At 53.2% G+C, this 21,053-nt stretch overlaps 1 protein-coding gene across 14 annotated transcripts; it reads left to right on the forward strand.

Annotated features, from left to right (window-relative positions):
* The first annotated feature begins 530 nt into the window (after positions 1 to 530).
* PRPF40B (pre-mRNA processing factor 40 homolog B) lies at positions 531 to 20,956 on the forward strand. Of its 14 annotated transcripts, XM_049694868.1 has the most exons (27): positions 917 to 1,750; positions 5,691 to 5,787; positions 6,669 to 6,749; positions 7,650 to 7,793; positions 8,104 to 8,169; positions 8,859 to 8,886; positions 9,111 to 9,136; positions 9,273 to 9,383; positions 9,672 to 9,792; positions 9,874 to 9,898; positions 10,130 to 10,330; positions 10,559 to 10,688; positions 10,772 to 10,836; positions 11,367 to 11,531; positions 11,629 to 11,737; positions 12,110 to 12,260; positions 12,975 to 13,108; positions 13,750 to 13,864; positions 14,013 to 14,104; positions 18,246 to 18,362; positions 18,590 to 18,727; positions 18,935 to 19,030; positions 19,266 to 19,352; positions 19,569 to 19,746; positions 19,998 to 20,059; positions 20,173 to 20,316; positions 20,418 to 20,956. In XM_049694868.1, exons 1-27 carry the CDS (start codon positions 1,722 to 1,724, stop codon positions 20,508 to 20,510), a joined length of 2,805 nt encoding a protein of 934 aa, XP_049550825.1. In that variant the 5' UTR covers positions 917 to 1,721; the 3' UTR covers positions 20,511 to 20,956. The 14 variants fall into 14 exon arrangements, with proteins under 14 accessions (XP_033292258.1, XP_004274406.1, XP_033292257.1 ...); XM_033436367.2 differs by lacking the exons at positions 917 to 1,750; positions 5,691 to 5,787 and adding an exon at positions 531 to 644; XM_004274358.3 differs by lacking the exons at positions 917 to 1,750; positions 5,691 to 5,787 and adding an exon at positions 553 to 688.
* The last annotated feature ends 97 nt before the right edge of the window (positions 20,957 to 21,053 follow it).

A 21,053-nucleotide genomic window follows, 5' to 3' on the forward strand; every position in this document is an offset into this window, starting at 1 on the left:
CGGGATCTGTCTGCTTTTTTTCCCCACTGCTATTTGCCCAGTGCCTGGAACACTTCCTGGCACATAACAGGTGCTCAGTAGTTGTTGAATGAGTGAATTAAAGTGCTAAAAATACGCATCGAACCAAAAAAACGCTCTGTGAAGCGCAAAGATATCCCTACATTCGGAATGAATACTTGGGTCCAGCCTCTGGTCCTGGGAGCGAGCGCGTGGGATCCAGCCGCTCCGCGCGCCCTTGCAGTCGAGCCGCGAAGGCGGAGAAGCGGCGGGCCGAGGTCTGGAGGCGGCCGGCGGGAAGGGTGGGAAGGGCGGGAAGGCAGGAGAGTCGCGGGCGCGCGCTGAAGGGTCGGCACCCAAACTCAGGCCGCGAACCGCAGCCTGGCGTCGGCCCTCCGGCCGTCACTCAGAGCGCGGAGCGGGCGTGCCCCGCGTCCCGCCCCCCGGTAGGCGGACCCCGGACCAGGAGGCGCAGGGGCGGGGCCTTGCTCTCCGCGCCGGGGGTGGGGCCGGGCCGGGGCTCTCTGGGCCGGTGGAGGATCCGGCTGGTCGGCGGGAGCGACCGGAGCCCCGGCCACCAGGGCGTGCGACCCCCCACTGGCCCCGCCTTCCCGGCTGCGGCCGGCCAATCAGAGCGGCTTTTACTGGTGGGTGGGCCGAGCCGGCCCAGCTGCTCGGAGGCTCTGGCATGGTAACGTCCCCGCGCGGGTGTGGAGGGTCCTGGGTCGGTCCCACAGCGCCCCCGGCGGCCCGGGCCTGGGCCGGGGGGGCGGGGAGGCCGCCGGGGGTACCCGGGACCCCGGGGCAGAGCTAGGGGAATGAGGGGTTAGGGAGAGAAGCCAGGGAGGGGGGAGGGGGCGGGGATTTGGGGGAGAAGGGGCGGGGGAGGCCATGATGGAGGATGGCGGAGGGTGGGGGTGTTGAGGGGAACTAGGGTTGCGGGACTGGGTGAGGAGGAGCAAGGGATGAAGCGAAGAGTGCGTTCGTGGAGAAAGGTCGAGAAAGAAGAGGGGGCGAGAGATGTGGGAACCGGCGGACTAGGGGAAGGCTGGGGGCCACAGTTTCCCCCCTGGGATATTTGGCGTGCGACATGCCCCTTACCCAGACTCAGTGCTTGAACCCTTTGGAAGCCCTGGGTGCCCCATAAGACCTCTTGGAGACCCCCTCCTTCATTTCCCCGCATTGTCTCCTGAGGTGAGGAGGGGGCATTGTTTCCTGAGGAAAGAGAGGCTTCCGGCCCCCACGCAGTGCTGGACAGTCCAAGAAATGGGAGAGCAGAGGCTCCTTGGTCCCAATCCTGGCTCTGCCGTCAACAAACTCTGTAACAACTCTGTGTGACCTTGGGCAAGTCACTACCTTGCTTTGGACCTCAGATTTCCTATCGATTAAAAAAAAAAAAAGAAGATGCATGGGAATGACATCCTAGATCTCTTTCTGCTCCAAAACGGGGGGGTTCTTGAGAGAGTTCAGGAGAATGGGTTCTAGGACGTCGGGAAGCAAAAGAAAGACGAAGATGGAGGCTAGGCCTTCAGCTGGGGCTGCAGAAAATCCCCAGGGATGTGGGGGGATGGTAGGCACAAAGCAAGGATGGGGCAGGCTAGCCAGCGCCTCTGGAATCCTGTTGGAGGGATGGGAGAACTCTAAGTAGAGGAGGGGTTGAGACCTAACCCAAGAAAGATGAAGACCAGAAGTAACATTCTGTTCATCAGAAGGAGAGTGATGAGATGGCAGGATCAGAGAGAAGCAACGGAAGGTATTTTCTAGTATCTTTGGGGAGCAGGAGGAATAATGAGGCTGGTACAGGGGAGTGGGGACTAGAATGGTTTCGAAAACAGGGAGGGAGAGGCTGGTGCTGTTTGGGGCAGCTGAAGAAGGGCAGCAGGTAGATAATTAGAGCACAGGGTAATCAGCTGGTCTCTCAGTCTCCATGATACTTTTCTTTTTGATGATGGCTACCTCCTTCTGAGAGGTGTGCCTCCCAGCCTTCATTTTCCAGCACAAATCCCTTCAGGGAGTGAGCTAGACCTGGCCAACCTTGGGATCCCCTGGCTGTCTGAGGATTTCAGGATTGTGTGAGGATTGGGGTAAAAAAGAAAAGAGGGGAATGAATTTGAATGTGAGAAATACCTGTGGCACTATTGTCTTTGCTGGGAGGCCGCTTTGGGGTCAGACTGCTTGGATTCCAAACTTGCCTCTGCCATTTAATCTCTTGGAACCTTGGTCAAGTCACTTGATCTCTCCGAACCTCAGTTTCTTTATCTGTAAAATGGGGATAATAACCTCTAATATAATTGCAAGGATTAAACGAGTGTTTGGCATGGTATCTGGCTCATAATAAGCGCTCAGTAAATGTTATTTTTCCCTCTTTCCATTCTCTTCCTTCTGTCTCTCCAGTCTTCTCCTTTTCTCGTTTTGTTCTTTCTTCTGAATCTTCAGTTCTGAGATGCCCCTCAGATGTGGGGGCTGAGAAAAACTGATTGTATCTGTCGGGGCCAAGGGTGGTGGGGTGTTGGGGGAAATCCTCCAACTGGCCCAGGTGAACACATGATGATCAGATGATCAGTTATCTCTTCACTGTCTGTCCCCAGCCTACAAATGTGTTTTTGTTCCAGGGAAGACACATGATCTGCTTCTCTTTCAGCCCCCTTTCCTATATCCCTCTATCATACAAGTTACGTCTTCAGATTCTCACACAGAAGTATAATAAGACCTGAAGTTGCATAGGCACTGCAGCAAGTGAGATAGGGGCAGGGGTGTTTCAGGAAAGAAAGGCTACACGTCACACAGGGGAGGCTCAGGGAAGGGAGGGCTTTGGAAGTTCCATAGTAATTTATGTTCATTCCATTGCTGTGTCCTCTCTGGGGAACTGTCCAAAACAGGCTAGTGTCTGGATTCTGGCCAGGGGTCTCCATTCCAAGTTAAAGATGGTCATATACAGTAAGTTTTTAAAATTGTTTAGGTTTTCCCGTGCCAGTATTTGGTTCTAGTTCACTTTCCCCAGCCACACAGACCTCTGCCAAACTGCCTGTCTCTCACATCACGGTCAGCTTTTACCCAGAGAATTTATACAAATGTACCTGGGTACATGTGCACACACATACACATTTGTCTGCTTTAGGATATTCCAGTATGCAAAAATAAGTTAAGGGGTGAGTCTGCATCTTATCACAGCACTTTGTGTGCAGGGCCCTGACTAGACACTTCAGAGGAGGCTTAAAAGGAGAAAACGCAATCCCTAAATGTAGGGAAATCCCCACCTGAGTAGGGAGACAGGCAGTCCCATGTGAAACACCCAGCAAGCATCCACAGAGTAGCATGTCACTCTGTGCAAAGTAGTGCAGCATTTATCCTGAGGTAGGAGTGTGTGTATGTGTGGAGGATAGTCATAAAGGTAACCTGAAGGAGGTGACTATTGGATCATCTTGAACAAAATAAGAGACAAAGAATAAAAGAAACACATGGAGTAATCTAACAGTTTGTGCAAAGAGGAGGAGGGGAGCCATTGAGTCAGGGTGAGCCAAGAGGAGTGTGGGATGGGTCTTGTTTAAAGGCTTTGAATGAGATGAGATGAGAGATTCTGTAGGGTGGGCAATAGGGACCCACCACTGGTTTTCAAGCAAGAAAATGTTGGAACCTTCCCAGTTTAACCACATGGGTCTCAGGGGATATGCTAGAGTGAGGAAAACAGAACTGCTTCCTGTGGTAAGGACTGTGCTTTTAAGGGAGTAGGGCTAGAGGGCAGATTGGATCCAGCCCTGGGACCAATTAGTCCCCCTTAGTTTTTTATCTGAAAAATGAGGACTGCCTAGGGTGGTTGCCAGCATCCTCTCCAGCTCTGACATTCTGTGTTCCCTGAATAACTGCTAGACCTTAAGATGGCTTTGTTTTGTGGGATTTGCCAAGACCATTCAGTCAGTAAGTCAAGAAATAATAGCACATACTGTGTGCCAATAGGGGGTGGTGAGGAAAATACAATGGTCATAGGATATTGGAGTAAGCAAAAACAGTCCCTGGCCCTTAGAGTTTTCAGCCTAGTGGAGGTGCCAGATATTTCATTGATTCTAAGACTCACATTTTAACATGTCTGAAGTCAAGATGCATCTTAAAATCAGTGGAGTATCATAATTTAATTGGCAGCATTTGTTTTTTATTAGTGCCACATAAAATAAGAATACAATCAGAATTGTACAAATAACTGTAAAATTCCAGTGGATAATTGCTGAAGGGGGAGGTAACATGGTGTCTGAGTGTGTAAAAGAGGGCTCTGACTAGTCCGCTGGGTTGGAGAAAGGCATTCCTGAAGAAATGATGACTGCCAGATGTGAAGGATATGTAGGCGAGTTGTGTGGGCTTGGAAGGAAGATTGCCCCAGGCAGAGGTGGATGTCTGAGGTGGGAGGATTGAGAGAAGGAGCTTAGCATGGGTGAAGTAGGCAAGGCAGTTGGGAAGCAAACGTGCCACAGCCTCCCAGACCCATTGAAGAGTTTTAAGCAGGGGAGTAACATGTGTGGCCTGAGGTTGGAGTGGGTGTCGGGAGACCAGTCAAGAGGCCACTGAGGTAGGTCAGATGAAAAAAGAGGGGTGGTAGGGGTGGAGGAGGAAACGGAGAGAAATAGATGGATTCAAGAAATCTTTAGGAGGTAAAATTAACAGGACTCATTGATGTATTGACAAGAAAGAAGGAGGTGTGGTGAGTGACTCACAGATTTCTATCTTGGACAACTGTGTGAATGGTGGCACCAGTCTCTGAGATGGGCGACCCTGGAGCCTGGGAGGACCCAAAGATGGTTACGTAGCGTCTGGGAGGTTAGAGAGGATCCTGAGGCAGCTTGGGTGGGAAAGTGTGGCACAGAGAATTGGATTTCCTCCCATGTTGATTGGTTTCTGACTTCCACGCGGAAGAAAGTTTCAGGGGGCAGGAGCAGGTCTGAATACAGGGCTTAGAATGTGTGATCCCTGAGAAAAGGTGATCCATGTTGGAGTAGTTTGACTTACCCTTCCTTCTCTTCTTAGGACAAGATGGGTGGGAAGAGAGGAAGTACAGATACTGCTAAAAGTAGAGATTAGAGCATTTTTAAATGCTGAGCCTTCATACCATAGGGATAATTGGGAAAGTAGGGAAATTGGGCAGCAGTGAGCCAGCTCCCACCTTTCTGTGGAACTCCTCCCTACCACCCCCCACCTTCCAAGCAAAGAGGAGGAAGGGCAGAGCCTTTTAGCTGCATCTCTGTGCCCTAGTTTACTTTAAAAATTTTTTTGAAAGGGTAAATATAGTCATATTCAAAGTTACAAAAGGGCAAACAGAATTCTCCTTTCTACCTGTCCCCATTCTCATTTCTTGTGTGTCATCTTTTGTCTCCAATTTTTATACAAGTAATAAAACTTTGCTGCACTTTGCTTCCCCCCCCCACTTGTTTATGTATCTTAGAGATTATTCCCTATCAAGACAATGAACCTCTTCATTCTTTTTTATGACTGCATAGTATTCCATTTTATGTTTGTGTAAAAGTCCATAGTTCCTTGCTGATATTTAGGCTATTATAGTCTTTTGGTTTTATAAATAATGCTGATATGAAAACCTTGTACACACATGTAGGGCTATATCTATAGGATGAATTTTTAGAATCGGAAGGTTCTATATAAAGAGGATTTGTTCCTTCATTTGTTCGTTCATTCACTTAATATTTGTTGAGTACCCATTATGTGCCAGACACTGCGGCAGATACCAGGAATCCAGCTTTCAACAAGTCAGATACGATGTCTGCCCTCATGGAATGTTATTATTCTCTGGTAAGGGGAAACATATCCAAGCAAACATAATAATTACGAAACTGTATATGTAAGGAAACTAAAAAGGGGATCACAATAAATTGGAAGTGCTTTAACTAGAGTCAGGAAGGCTTTTTAGAGCAAGTGATAATTACTCTGAGAACTAAGTGGAGTGATGTGGCTAGCCATTAGGTGTAGGATAGGGAGACCCAGGCTGTTCAAAGCCTCATACACTGGGACATGAATTCAGAATCTGTAGGGGAGGTGATGGTCACTGGGTGCGGGGACTGGGGAGTAAAGCTAAAGAGAAGAGGGAGGGAATGGGAATGGAAGATGTCAGAGTGAGTGAGTGACTAAAGATGAGGCCAATTAGGGGAGGGGGCTGGTAGTAAAGAGAGGAGAGTTAGGGAAACTAGTACTTAGGAAGGACTAGTGACTATGTTTAGAGACCTTTGGGTTGAGTCTCTGTACTGGGTGAATTCAGGCAGGCGAACAGGAAAAGAGGCCACTTCCTCCCTGAGTACTTTGGGGATGAGAGACCTCTGTTTGCCTGGTTTAAGGGAAGCACAGCCTTGCCCACAGGCAGGAGGGTGGGTGAAAAGCCTTGGGAAGAGCCCATCTGTGCCTGTAGTAGAGCCTCCTCCATCTTTTCTTGGCTTTGGCAAAGTGGAAACTTCCAAAATAAAGATGACATTGAAGGAGCTCAGCCAGCTGGCTCTGAGCTAGCAGAAGAGAGAGCAGAGCTACCCAGGGCTCAGAGCTGGGGGCGGGCAGGAAAATGGGCTTGGAGACCCTTCCTCTGAACTTTTGTTCCTTTTTCATCCTCACCCCTCTGCTTCCCTTCTGCAAAAGCCCATCTCTTTGCCCATCCTGGGTCCTATGACTTTTCTCTCCCTCAACAGTCGGTTCCCGATTCTGGTCCCCGGCCCCCAGCAGCGCCTGCCCCCTTCCCACCGGGGCCCCCCATGATGCCACCACCCTTCGTAAGTTTTATGTCTTTCCCTGGGCTTGGCTTTTCCAGCCTGCACCCCCAACTCCTTAGTCCCTAGCACTGCTGCATCGCCAGTATGGTTTTTGTGTAATGCCCCCGTCTGTTGCCCTTGGATGAGGGATGGTTTTGTTTGGGCATCGGGGTGGGAGGAGCTGCTTTTAAGCTCTCAGTCCATAAAGTTGACAGTTCTCCCTTTGTCTTTTTGTCCTTGGGACACACAGGGGCTGGGGAAAGGGAAAGGAGAAGTAGATGGGAAAAGACCCCCTTAGTGTGAGGGCAGGGTGGGGCTGTCTTTCTCTTTCACTGCTCCTTGTCTATATTCTTTTTTTTTTTTTTTTTTGGCCGTGCCTCATGGCTTGCGGGATCTCAGTTTCCTGACCAGGGATTGAACCCGCACCCTCAGCAGTGAAAGTGCCGAGTCCTGACCACTGGATTGTCAGGGAATTCCCCTTGTCTGTATTCTTTATACAAAAAAGTCAGGCTGGAATAGCAACTGGTGGTCATCAAACTGGGGAAAAAGAGGTAGGAGGCAGGGGACTGGGGGATTTGGGACTGGACACCTGCCTCTGGCCCTGCATCTGAAAGGCCTCTTTGGGGACAGGCATTGAAGCAGTGGAGCCTTCCAGTTGCAGTCTGGTGGCAGTTCCACCTCCCTTTTCCCTCTCCCTTCCCTGCCTCAAGAAGCTTCGTGCTTGCCTGTTATACCCAGAGGGACCCCCTGTTATCAGTCTCAGTGGTGAGGAGGGAGGCGGTTTCATGCCTCTCAAACCGAAACCTTGGAATTGTCTCAGAGCCAGGGTGGAGGGGTGGGGTGGGAGCCGAGTGGCTCTTTCCTGACAGGTGCAAAGCAGTGTCTTCTCTGCTCAGGATCTCTTCCTTTCCTCATTTCCAGATGCCTCCTCCAGGAATCCCCCCACCTTTTCCTCCAATGGGGCTCCCCCCGATGAGTCAGAGACCACCGGCCATCCCCCCCATGCCACCTGGCATCATGCCCCCAATGCTTCCACCAATAGGGGCACCACCACCACTCACACAGGTAATCCTCTCCCCTGTACCAGGGCCTCAGAAAACCCTTGTCATTTTAGCTGCGGGTAGAGGTGAGAGTGGATATCTGGACTTGAGAAGCTGGGGTGGGGAGGGAGGGAACGTGGGGCCAGGCCCAGGTGGATTTGTCTGCTGAATGGCTGGAGGACAGTCTGAGGCTTGGCTAAGAGCCCAGAGCCTGGGGATTGCCTGCGGAGGCGCCCATGTGAGGGTCACAGCCCCGACAGGATCTCTCAGGACCCTTCACAGCCTGTGCTTACCTTCACCTCGGTAGCTGGTTTTTGTCTTCTTTGTATCCATAGATACCAGGAATGGTACCACCCATGATGCCAGGGATGCTGATGCCAGCGGTGCCCGTCACCGCAGCGGTAAGCACTGAGGGGACAGGAAGTAGGTTCTGCCCTGCAGCCCAGTGGGCCTGACTTGGAGCACAGGGACATGGCTTCCATTCTTTCCCTCTTCTTATCGCATCCACCCTTGGCCCAGCTGCACTCCCCACACTGAGTCCTCCTCTCCAGTCCAGCCATGTACTCAGCTCTTCTAGTTCTCACTCTTCCCCAAAGGCACATACATTCTCTCTTTTTACTCCCCCTGCTATGCCCAGCTCCCTTAAGGAAACACACTCATGCCAGACACTGCTTACCCTCACAGAGTTAGCACTGTGGACACTTGAATACAATTTCCTCTTCATCTTCTGTGTCTCTGGAGGAAGCAGCAGTACCTGGGGATCTCTCTGTACCTTCTTGTGCTGTTGTTCAATGTAGTAGAGTCTGGGTACGATGTGGCATTTGGTATTCACTGTGGAAAAGATGTGCCATGGAGGTTTACTCAACAAAATACTCTCACTTGAAAACGAAGAAAGGAGCTGCTGTGCAATTTCCCTCTGGGGTCTTAGAGCCATGGCCCCAGAGGGCAGGGGAAGCCTGTTAGGGAGCAGAGATCCCTGGGAGCAGGATACTTGGATCCTGGCCTGGCCTGCTTCTTCATCCCCCATGGCCTGGGTCTTGGGGGCCACTGGGCTTGGCCCCAACCCTTCCCCCTCCTCTTTCTTCGGCAGACGGCTCCAGGTGCGGACACCGCCAGCTGTGAGTCTTCTGGGGGTCTGTTCCCCCCAGGCTCGGAGGTTGGGGGGGAGAGGGGACCATGGACTAGAGCCCACCCCGGATCATGCCTGTTGGGATGCCAGGGATCCTGGGATGTTGATGGGACCAGGGGATATTTATTGGGGATGGAATAAGGGAGGAATAGATGGGGATCAGACAGGGGTTGGAGCAAGGACTTAATATGTTTCCTTTGGCTTCTTTTCTAGCTGCTGTGGCTGGGACGGGCCCTCCGGTGAGTTCTTTCAGCTCAGGGGTCTCTGGGTAGAAAGGCTGAAAAGGGGTGCTAATCATTAAATTTTGGGGGTGAGGAGAAGAAGCTTTGGGAAAGGGGCCTTGACCACCATTCTGTGCACCCTCCCCTCCCCCAGAGGGCCCTGTGGAGTGAGCATGTGGCCCCTGATGGGCGCATCTACTACTACAATGCTGATGACAAGCAGTCCGTGTGGGAGAAGCCCAGCGTGCTCAAGTCCAAGGCAGAGGTCCTGAGTGGGGCTTTCTGTCCCTTCCTTTCAGCTGCCCTGACCCTTCCACGTCCTTGGCTTCCCCTGAGTCTCTAACCATACACGTGGTTCCTCTGATCCCAAGATCCCTGACCATTCCCCGACCTCCCTAGGATCTCAGGAAGTCCACCTTCCCCCACGTTGAGCCAGGCCAGGTGGTCGCTAAATACTCCTGTGTCCCCTACTCACTGGGTCCCCTTAGCTCCCCCAACTGTGGCTGGAAGGTATGCCCAGCCCACTGATGTTCCCTGGCCCATCCTCTTACAGCTCCTGCTATCCCAGTGTCCCTGGAAAGAGTACAAGTCGGACACAGGCAAACCTTACTACTATAACAACCAGAGTAAGGAGTCCCGCTGGACCCGGCCCAAGGACCTGGATGACCTGGAGGGTGAGGAGGGGGTGGGCCCAGGCAGGGGCTCTGGGTGTGGCCCTTGCTACCCTATAACCATGTTATCCTTTCCTGTTGCAGCTCTAGTCAAACAAGAGGCTGCAGGGTGAGTGACTTGCCCACCTTGCCTACCTATCCACCTGTACCTGGGGCCACCTAAGGGGTGGGAGTGGCCTCTCCCCATGATCCCTACTCTGTGGGAGGAAGAGCCAGCTCTCAGTCTCCTTGTGGAGTGGTCTGCTCTGGCCCCAGTCCTTCACAGGATAGAAAGACCAGCCAGCCCCTGACCACCTCTATCCCTGCTCTACTGGACACTGCCCTTCCGGCTCACCTGCAGGAAACGGCAGCAGCCACGGACACTACAGCCTCAGCCTTCTCAGCCACAGCCTGACCCCCCACCTGTGCCGCCTGGCCCCACCTTGGTGCCCACGGGCCTCCTAGAACCTGAGCCAGGTGGGAGTGAAGATTGCGATGTGTCAGAGGCTGCCCAGCCTCTGGAGCAGGGGTTCCTGCAGCAGCCAGAGGAGGGCCCCAGCAGGTGAGGGCTGCCCCCCATGGCATTCCAGACACTGGCCTCAGGCTCTCAGCTGGGTTCAACCCTTGACCTCTGCCAGGTTTCTCGGGAAGGGTGTGAAGATCTGGGCATGACCTCTGAGGAGCAGAAAATGGCTTCCCTGGGGAGCAAGGGGGAGTGTCCTGATCACGCAGGGCACTGAAAGCTATAGGGACTGGGGGACACTGTGGCAGAGTCCCCTTTGCCCCCCAGTTCTGCTGGACAGCATCAGCCACCACAGCAGGAGGAAGAGGAATCAAAGCCAGAACCGGAGAGGTCTGGCCTCAGTTGGAGCAATCGGGAGAAGGCAAAGCAGGCCTTCAAGGAGCTGCTGAGGGATAAGGTGCTGAGAGTGGGGCTCCCAGGGTAGGCCTGGAGGGGGCAAGAGATGGGCAGGCCCCATGACCCCCGCCTGCTCCATTCCAGGCTGTCCCCTCCAATGCTTCGTGGGAACAGGCCATGAAGATGGTGGTCACCGACCCCCGTTACAGGTAGGTCTGGGCAGGCCCTCCAGACCTTGTTCATGGGGGCAGCTGAGCCAGGGATTCCCCAGGAAACCCCAAGGGGGCCAGAGTGAGGAGAGTGATAGATGGGTGAGTGTGCTGGGAAAGAGAAGCTGGAGAGCCTCCAGGAGAAGGAGGGGAAAGGGATCTGACATGAGACATTCAATAAATGCTTGTTGAATTGAATTGATTTGAATTGAATTAATTGGGGAAACAGGGGGCTGGATAGGGCAGGGGCCTGACGGCAACTTGAGAACCCCAAAGCAAAAGGGCCCAGTGTTAGCAGTGTCTTAGAGCCCCGTCTTGTCCCCTCACTGCTTCTTAACCCTCCCCACATCCCAGAGACCTACCTGTCTTGCCTCCCTGTGCCCTTGGAGCCCCTGCAGCCTGCTGTGCCCATGCATGGACACCTGTTAGTTCTATGAGACCTGTCCCCAGTGTGCCATGACCCTGCTTTGTGGGCTGTGGTTCAGGCTGACTCCTCTGTCCCCATCCCACTCCCACCCTGTCCACCCCAGTGCCTTGCCCAAACTGAGTGAGAAAAAGCAGGCATTCAATGCCTACAAGGCGCAGCGGGAGAAGGAGGAGAAGGAAGAGGCCCGGCTAAAAGCCAAGGAGGCCAAGCAGACCTTGCAGCATTTCTTGGAGCAGCATGAGCGCATGACCTCCACCACCCGCTACCGGTCAGGGGGCCGGGCTGGGGTGGGGCCTGGGAACCCTGAGAGCCTGTGGGCCGTCTCTGTTCTCTGCCTGCCTACTCACGGCCCATATGCTCCACAGGCGGGCAGAACAGACCTTTGGGGAGCTGGAGGTCTGGGCTGTGGTCCCCGAGAGGGATCGAAAAGAGGTTTATGATGATGTCCTTTTCTTCCTGGCCAAGAAGGAGAAGGTAACAGTCACTGGGCTGGATCCATCAGTCACAGTCTCATCTGAGACCTTCCGTGTCTTTGCTTCCTTGTGGACCCAGCCATTCACTTCTTGCTGCCCCCAGGGTCCCAGCTCCTTACTCAGAAGCTGGTGTGGCACCTACACATCCCCCATTTATGCTTTGGGCCTACAGCTCTGGGTGTGGGAGAACAGGAAGGTCTCTGAGGGCTTGGTCTGTAACCTGTTTTCTTCCCCTTTCCGGGGACATGAAGGCCTTGAGTCTGGCCATCCCAGAGTCCCCAGGCTGCCTGCCTTTCCCCAGGTATTCCTCTACCCAGGCCCACTTGAGTAGCTCCAGCCTGCCCTGCCTCACCCTGACCCTGTGGCTCCCTAGGAACAGGCCAAGCAGCTCCGGCGCCGCAACATCCAGGCCCTGAAGAGCATCCTGGATGGGATGAGTAGCGTCAACTTCCAAACCACATGGTCCCAGGCCCAGCAGTACCTCATGGATAACCCCAGCTTTGCTCAGGACCATCAGCTACAGAGTAAGCCTGGGTCTCCACTCCTTCCTGTCCCTTCCCTTTTCCTCACTGACCCCTAGCACCAGCCTCAAACCACTCTCCTGCACCTCTTGCCCTCTTGGATGTCTAGGAGTCCCCAGCACTTACTCAGCCCAGAACCTTTCTGGACTCTGGAGATCCCAGAGTGCTTCGGGACACCTTTCTCCCTCCAGGGTCCACTGTTGACCTGGACAATGTGTGTCCTTGGGGGAAGAGCACTGGGGTAGGAATCAGAAGACTTGGAGATGATTTTTATAGCTCATGTGAATATGGTCTTAAATTGCTTGGTAGGGTGGGCCTTAAGTGGTCACACATGTTGCAATAAGCTGCTGTTGGCCTATCATCACAGGCAGTATCTTCAGATATTCACCTTCTGAAGTTATATCAAAGCCTGGTTGATTCCCAGTCCCATAAAAAATGAAATCTCAGTTCCTGAGATAACTGATTTCGTATGATGACTTCTAGTAACCAAATTCACAAGAGCTGAATACTTCTAATTTTTTCTCATATAATCAAGGAGCCCTCCTCAAGAACCATCATTCCAATAGCTTCTCCTGCAGAGTCCCCTGCTCCCCCAACCCCACCACCCTGGGTGTCCCCAACACCTACAGGGGCAGCATCTTTGAAGCACTGGGGGTTCTGGGTCTGAGAGGGTGTCCCGCTGGTGTGGTGCCCACTGAGCCTCCTCCCTGCGGTTAGACATGGACAAGGAAGATGCGCTGATCTGCTTTGAGGAGCACATCCGTGCTTTGGAGAGGGAGGAGGAGGAGGAGCGAGAGAGGGCCCGGCTTCGGGAGCGGCGCCAGCAGCGCAAGAACCGGGAGGCCTTTCAGGTAGCTTTGCTGCCCTCTGGATCAGAGCTCAGCTCTGCCCCAGACCGTCACCTCTTCACCCATGCCCTGCCTCTTCTCGGCCAGTCCCACTGCTTTCTCTATGCCCAGCCCTGTCCCAGCTCCACAAGGCCTCTCTGTGCCTGCACTTTTGCTCCCACTGTGTCCCCTCAACCTTGGGCTGTGCTCCTCTAGGGAGACTAGACATATGCACCACCCAGAAACTGCCAGCAGAGAGCGCTCTACAAGTGTGGCTCGCCAGCTAGGCCAAGTTTATTTCCCTTCGCTGGGGAGCCAGACAGGCATAGCTAGCTTGTCCCCCAGCTTGGAGGTGGCATTGGTATTGGTAGTGGCGGGGGTTACTTGGCTGTAACACATTTGGGAAGCTGAAACCAAGTCATGGGAAGATAATGCTGCAGGCAAGTTTCCGCTGCTTTGCTTCCTGGTCTGGCTCATTTTCCTTTTAAGTCTGTCCCCTTCTGTTTTACACTCTCTGCTTTCACATTGCTCTCTGCCTCTTGCCTGCATTTCCTCAGTCTGGGTTGTCCCTGCCTCTCTCTGCCAGCTTTTGTCTTCTTCCCCAGTCTTTGGCTCTGCCTCCCTCCCTTGCTCACTCTCCCTGTAACTGGCCTCTCCCTGCTTAGACCTTCCTGGATGAGCTGCACGAGACAGGGCAGCTGCACTCTATGTCCACCTGGATGGAGCTGTACCCAGCAGTCAGCACTGATGTCCGCTTTGCCAACATGCTGGGCCAGCCGGGTAAGGCAGCTGGGCTCCCCCTCCTCTAGCCTGGCTTTCTGCCCTGCCAGCCTCTCTGCACTCCCACTCCCTGGTCCTGTCCTCAACCCCACCCTCAAACCTTGGGAAGCTGCCGCCCGCCAGGCCCCCCTCCCTCCCTTCCCCGCAGGCTCCACCCCTCTGGACTTATTCAAGTTCTATGTGGAGGAGTTGAAGGCACGATTCCATGATGAGAAGAAGATCATTAAGGACATCCTTAAGGTGAGGGAAGCCTGGGTCTGTGGATGGAGGCAGGCTGGGTGCAGGGCAAGCTCCCAGGACAGAACTCCCCAGTAAGGCCTGTTTTGTGGGAGCATTGCAGCTCCGTTCAGGAGATAGCTACTGTGATCCTTTACTGTGCGCTGGGGACACACAAATGAATAAGATACAATTTCTGCCCATAAGGAGCTCACGGTCTAGTAGGAAGATGACATGACAGTGGCTATACAGAGGGGCAAGTGTTAAGACAGAGAATCGAAAGAATTGCCATTTGAACTGCACCTCTAAGAACGAGTAGGTGGAGGAGGGTGGAGGTCCTGGGCGTAGGGTACAACAGGAGCAAAGAGGAGCGAGCAGCACAGCTAATCATAAACTGGTAGCCCACAGATATGTTCCTTCTGCCTGTACAGAGTTTTAGAAAAATTTGGAATTTGATGCTAACATGTTAAAATCAAGAGATTACAATTAAAATCTGGATCTTCAGTGTCTCTTGGAAATTTGGATTATCTAGCAGCACTAGGCTCGTTTTGTGAGGCATTCAGTGGACTTGAGCTGAGATGCCACTGCCTTTTAGAAGGGGCCTGTCCTCCTTATCTATCCTCACTCCTCCCTGTCACCTCCGTGATGTGGGAGCGAATTCACCTGCCATTTCTGATCGCACGTGCACGTTGGAGAATTCTCAATATCCATGTCTATCAAAGGGGGAAAAGTGAGTGATGGACTAAGAGAGCCCCATGTTTCAGAAAAAGATAACAAAGAGAAGCATGTTTCTTTGTGGAAGTGAAGACCATTCTCATGGGTTTGAGAGGGCAGTGTGGATAGTGGTTAGGAGCAGGACTGTGAAGGCGGACTGCAGGGGTAGAAGTCCAGCTTAACCACTTACAAATTGTGTGACCTTGAGCAGATTACTTAATGTTTCTGAGCATGTTTCCTCGTCTGAAAAATGGGGAGTATTCCTTCAGACTTCACCTGATTACCAAGGGGAGTAACTTGGTACCTGAGGTGGAGAGGGTCTGAGAACAAAGTGGGGAATGTCCCACTGCACACACATTTCTTTAAAGTCCTGTGTTTTGCCTTAAGAATTCATGCAGGTGTTGCATTTTAATACCATAATACTTCTCTGTTAATATAAACTTAATATTTTAAAATTACTTACCATTAGGTAAGATGTATCATAATGTCCTGTGGCTTCCTCTGTTTCTCTGGAACCACATGCCCCAGTTGGGAAGGAGAGCCCTGCCTGTAAAATTCCTTGAATGGTAAAATAAGGAATTTGGATTTTTATCTTGTAAGTAATGGGGAGCTGGGAATGATGTGATTAGCTGATGTCTTGGAAAAGCCCAGGTGGTTGTGTAGAGCAGCGCTTGCAGCCAGAGTGCTTGTATGCTTAGGGATAGGCGTGGTAGGAGGACAGGACTTGAAGCCTCAGGATAGTAGAAGTGGTAGTGGCCAGTGATTAAGATAAATTCTGAGCTTGAGTCTTCCTCTTCTTACTCACCCCCAGACCGCTTTCCTGCTGCTGGGGCCATTTGCTAGAAAAATCTGGGCAGCATGGACTCAAGGCAGGGTTCGAAGCATGGAGGGTGAATAGGGAGACCAGGCAGGAGCTGCTGCAGTGATCTAGGTGGGAGTGAGCTTGGCGAGGGCAGTGGGGACGGCCAGTGAGCAGAGCTGTAATGTTCCAGTAGTTTCTGAAACTCCCTAGGTCTCCTCAGAGGGGCCTTGGGACAAGCCGGAGGGGGTGGGGGAGTGGGGGGGGACTTTATGCTCCTTCCTGTATTTTCAAGTGTAACAGCTTGTTTCTCTTTTATACATCGAGGTTCTGCATAAGATTTTTATGGAAAAAAATGTTTCTGCTGTGAAAATAGAAAGAAAGTTTAAAACCAGTAGGCTAGAGTCACGCAGAAGTAGAATTGACGCATTTTTTTGTGAAACTGAGGGAAGGAAGGAGTTGGAGATGTCAGGAGTGGATCGATGGCACCATTGGTAAGGATTAAGCAGGAAGAACAGGGCTGGAGAAAATAGGAATTCCACTTCTGGAATTATTCTCAAAAGCAACCAGGGGCAGGGAGGAATAAAGCACATACCAAATTTTAAATAGGATAATTATATAAAGTAGAAATATCTAATCCAAGAAGAGCTAAATTTTATTGGACTCTTAACTTTTAGCCACAGAGCGGCCGGTACTGCTGACAGGCCTGTGGGAGTCCTATCCTTGCTGAGTCCTGTGTCTCCACACCTCCTGAGAAAGAATCTTCTTTAGATAGTTCCTCCTTCCTCTTCCCCCTTTTGGGCTCCTGCCTATGGAAGGCAGATGAACCCAGGGCTCCCTGAGACCATCTACCAGCCAGGCAGACTGTGATGGTACCTCGCATCCCATAGGGTAGTGCAGAGTCCTGGACTTGGAATAGCTGAAAGACAGAAGATCTGGGCCTGAGAGATCCATGGGAGTGGGGTGGGGGTCTCCCAGGAAATGAATTCTCTTGGGATCTGCTGAATTTGAAGTGTCTGCGAAATATCCAGTCTAGTATGGGTCTGAAAATCAGGAGAGAGGTGGGGAATGAGATTGCGAAGGACAGCGTAGATTGAAAAGACTAACTGCAGGTCTCAGGGGAACAAGCACATGCAAGAGAGGTGGTAAAAGAGGTCAGAGACAGGAGGGGACCCTGGAGAGGGGAGCACTGAAGAAGTGAACAGAGGACGAGAAGAGTGGGGACAAGGCGTCCTTGGAGTTGACTCTTGGGACATGAGCAACCTCTAGGAGAGCAGTGTCCGTGAAGAGGGCAGAGTGAGTGCAGCACAGGCTTTAGAGTTGGGTAACTCCTGGCTGTTTATTGGTTGAGACCTCTGCACGTTAATGTCTCTGAGCCTCAGTTTCCTAATCTGTAAAATGGGGATGATAACACGTGCAAGGTCGTGAAATTAAATAACATTTGTAGTATCTTGCTTATAGTAGGCTTAATAAATGTTTGTTTTCCTTTGCGCTGCATTTAAAGATTTTGAAACAAAGGGAAAGAAGCAGAGGTTGTTAGCTTGAGGAAGGTGGAGAGCAGAGTGGAAGGGGTGTTCCAGGTTAAGTGAGCTGTGTGCTTGACGGAAGGAGCCAGTGAAGAGGTGAGAGTGAAGCTTGCAGTTCCCTAAGCGAGAGAGATTGGTATGTTTGAGGAGAAGGGCTGGAGAGCATGGGTTGAGGAAGTCCTCTTGGAAGAAGCAAGAAGAGTGCGCCTCTGCCATCAGCGGGAAGGCCGGGGCAAGTTCGAGCTGAGTGGCGGGAGAGGGAGGGAACCTGGGCCCGTGCCCCAGACCTCGCACGCCAGTGGCTCCACTTTCCACTGAGTCATCTTGGGCCAAGTGAGAGAACTCTCCTAAGCCTCTGCTTTACTGGGGTGTTTTGAGGCTTAGGTGAGAAGCACAGCGCCAGGTCTGTGTGTGGTGTTTTTAATAGTGTTTCGGGAGTTGTACACCAGATGGCCTCTATTTGTCCCGTGGATGAGGTGATCTGTGTGGGTGTAGTGCTTAAAAGTAGGGGCTTTGTTGTTAAAAAGACCTCGGGCAGAATTCTCCTTCAGCCGTATATTAGCCCTGAAGACCTTGGGCAATTGGCGCTAGTTCCTCCAAACCTTGGTTGCTTCTTCTGCATAAAATTAGGATACTAGGACTTGTGCTTAAATTCAGATACGTGAGGATTAAATGAGGTAATGTGTGTGAAACACTCAGCATGGTACCTGGTACATAGTAAGCACTCAATAAATATAGCCAGAGGGTGGGACCTGCAGATGCTGGAATGCAAGGAACTTACCGAGCAGCAGGATGACCCAGCAGGGGCTCAAGCTTTAAGCCAAAGGGACAAAGAATTAATTGTGAGAAACACACACACACACCCTGCACACCTGCCCCTGTGATCCAACCCCTGCCCCCAGTTCCCTGTGACAGCCAAGCCAAGGGTGGGCATGGGAGTCTTAATTGTCAGATGGTGAGGACTTGGACGACTTGGTCTCCAAGTGCATCCCAGTCCTGTGGATCCCTTCCGGGGGAGGGGGCTCCTTGAGCATCCTGTAGTCTGACCCTTGCCTGCCCTGGAGGCCAGCCAGCTTCAGGTTCGGGCCTGTGGTGCCCCCTGCTTCATGCGCTGCTGTGCCCACAGGACCGGGGCTTCTCCGTGGAGGTGAACACAGCCTTTGAGGACTTCGCCCACGTCATAAGCTTTGACAAGAGGGCTGCTGCGCTGGATGCAGGCAACATCAAGCTGACTTTCAATAGTGTGAGGGGCCACGTGGGGTGGGGCTGTAGCCAGGGCTCCGTTCTCAGACTCGTCCCTCACTCTTGTTCCGTGCCTTCTCACTCACTGCCCCAGTGTGACTCTTCCCCCAGTTCAGGGAATGATAGTAGGAGCCCAGCCTCCAACTTCCCACCTTTTAAGGTATGTCTGGGTGAGTCGGGGCGCCCACCCTTCTGGGTGACTCCGTTCTGTGTCCCGTCTGCCCTCAGCTGCTGGAGAAAGCAGAGGCGCGGGAGAGAGAGCGGGAGAAGGAGGAGGCACGAAGGCTGCGGCGCAGAGAAGCTGCCTTTCGAAGCATGCTGAGGCAGGCTGTGCCTGCTGTGGAGCTGGGCACTGCCTGGGAAGAGGTCAGGACTGCAGCCTGGCACCAAACACCACCCCCTCAGTCCTGAGGGCAGCGGTGCTTCTCCACCACCGGGGGCCCACCCCAGTCATAGCACAGCTCGGGGCCAGCTTCGGCTCCCTTCCTTCCTCTGCCCCAGCCCTGCCCTGTGCTCATGGCGGCATCATGCTGTGCTGGGGCTGGTCTGATCAGCAGTGCTCTCCTGTTCAAGGTCCGTGAGCGCTTTGTGTGCGACTCAGCCTTTGAGCAGATCACCCTGGAGTCGGAGCGGATCCGGCTCTTCCGGGAGTTCCTGCAGGTACTGGAGGTGAGGCAGAGCTTCTCTTCCTCTGCATCTGCCCCAGGCTCTTGAACACCTGAGGCTAGCTTAACGGAAGCCTCACCAGGGCTCTCCTTTCCCGGACAACTAAGGAAGGGGAGGTCTTAGGGTACCCTGGATAGACCTAAGGCCCTAGCCTCAGAAGAGGAGGCAAAACTGGATTGTAGAATGCAGGGTCCTTCCTGGGGCTAACCTTCCTCTCCCCTCCCTCTGCCTCCACCAGACTGAATGCCAGCACCTCCACAGCAAAGGCCGGAAACACGGCAGAAAGGGCAAGAAGCACCATCGCAAGCGTTCCCACTCGCCCTCAGTGAGTTGGCGGGTAGGAAGGATGTGGGGTGAGGCTGGATTGTCTGGGGGAAATAAGAGCCATTTTTCTTGCTTTTCTCCTACATCACCTCCCCTGGAGGAAGATCTGAGGATTCCTTTGGTCCTGGATTCTCCTCTTTGTCCCCAGTTCCCATACTTGAGGGCCTCTGGAGCCCAGGTAACCTCTGTGCTGACACGTGTCTGCCCATCTCCCCAGGGCTCTGAGTCAGAAGATGAAGAGCTGCCCCCACCATCTCTCCGGCCCCCCAGGCGGAGGCGGCGGAACCCCTCGGAGTCAGGCTCTGAGCCCTCTTCCTCACTTGATTCTATTGAAAGTGGGGGTGCTGCCCTTGGAGGACGGGGTTCCCCATCCTCCCGCCTTCTCCTTGGATCAGGTAAGCAGTTGGGAGCTGGAGAGGAGGCCTTCGGGGAGCCCCACCCTCTGAGGGTAGAGTGGATTGGGACGGCTGCACCTGTCGGAGAGTAAGGAGAACTTCCCGTCCCTGCCCAGGCAGGAAACGGAGAGAAGGAAGGAAAACTGGACTGAGACTTCCTCAGACAGGTCCCTGTCTGTGAAGAATGAGCAGAGAAAAGGATGAGGCCTCCCTTCTCCCAAGGGACTTAGTGGGGATTTTTCTGTCTCCAGATCATGGCCTTCGGAAAGTCAAGAAACCAAAAAAGAGAACTAAGAAGAGAAGACACAAGTCGGTGCGTAGAGAAGGAACTTCCATCCAAGGCCCTGCTGTTTTATGAGATGTCTTCACCCGCCTCCTGGGCTGTTCTCCACAGGAACTGAGGAGGCGGGCTCTGGGCTCTTACAGAACAGTCCTGAGAGTGAGACAGACCCTGAGGAGAAAGCGGGCAAGGAGAGTGATGAGAAAGAACCAGAGCAGGACAAGGACAGGGACCTCCGGCGGGCAGAGCTCCCTAACCGCTCCGCAGGCTTTGGAATCAAGAAGGAGAAGGTGAGAGGCAGGCACCCGGCCCCAGCCCAGTCAGCGCTGTGCCCAGGCCTCGGCAGCCCTCGGGGGGAAGCTGTGGGTGAGCTGTGCCTTTGCTCCACCAGACGGGCTGGGACACGTCGGAAAGCGAGCTGAGCGAGGGTGAGCTGGAAAGACGGCGGCGGACGCTCCTGCAGCAGCTGGATGACCACCAGTGACCTGATGAGGCACCGTGCCTCGGGTCTGTGTGAGGCTGTGGCCTAGTTTACCCTCGCTGTCTACCCCAGACTTCTTCCTTAGTTGGGTCTGTGTCCGCTTTTCCTCAAGTAGCCCCAACCCCAACACATCATCGCCAGCACCTCCCAAGGTTGCTCGCGGTGTTCAAGGGTCCTCCCAGCTTCCCGGACAGCTAGTGCGGTCCGTGCCCTCAGCCCCAGACCAGCGATTGGTGGTGAATGCCATGTGGGTGGGTGGTGCCAGTAATGTGAGAAGGGGCCCCCAGGAAGAGTGACAGGCTGGTGGACACAGCCTGGGTGGCAGAGGGCGGGGTCCTTACCCTCTAGCATCAGTACCTGCTCCTGCCTGCCCGGGCCCCGGGGCCCAGTGTATGTGTGTTTCGTTTTGGTTTTGGTTTTGTTTTTTAAATAACAATATTTATAACGTGCCCAGTGGCTCTTTTGTCTTCTCCGTGTGCTTGCACTGGGGCTGGCTGGGGCTGGACAGGTGCCCGCATGGCCAGCAGGGGGCACTGGTGCCTCACG

This window comes from Orcinus orca, chromosome 11 (genome assembly GCF_937001465.1).
Source record: "Orcinus orca chromosome 11, mOrcOrc1.1, whole genome shotgun sequence".
NCBI classification, from domain to species: domain Eukaryota; kingdom Metazoa; phylum Chordata; class Mammalia; order Artiodactyla; family Delphinidae; genus Orcinus; species Orcinus orca.

Coding starts and splice junctions, on each gene's coding strand:
- PRPF40B (XM_049694868.1), top strand. CDS start 1,722: ATGGCAGGATCAGAGAGAAGCAACGGAAG. Junction 11,532..11,628: donor ACCTCCACCACCCGCTACCG/GTCAGGGGGCCG, acceptor TATGCTCCACAG/GCGGGCAGAACAGACCTTTG. Junction 18,728..18,934: donor TGGGCACTGCCTGGGAAGAG/GTCAGGACTGCA, acceptor CTCCTGTTCAAG/GTCCGTGAGCGCTTTGTGTG.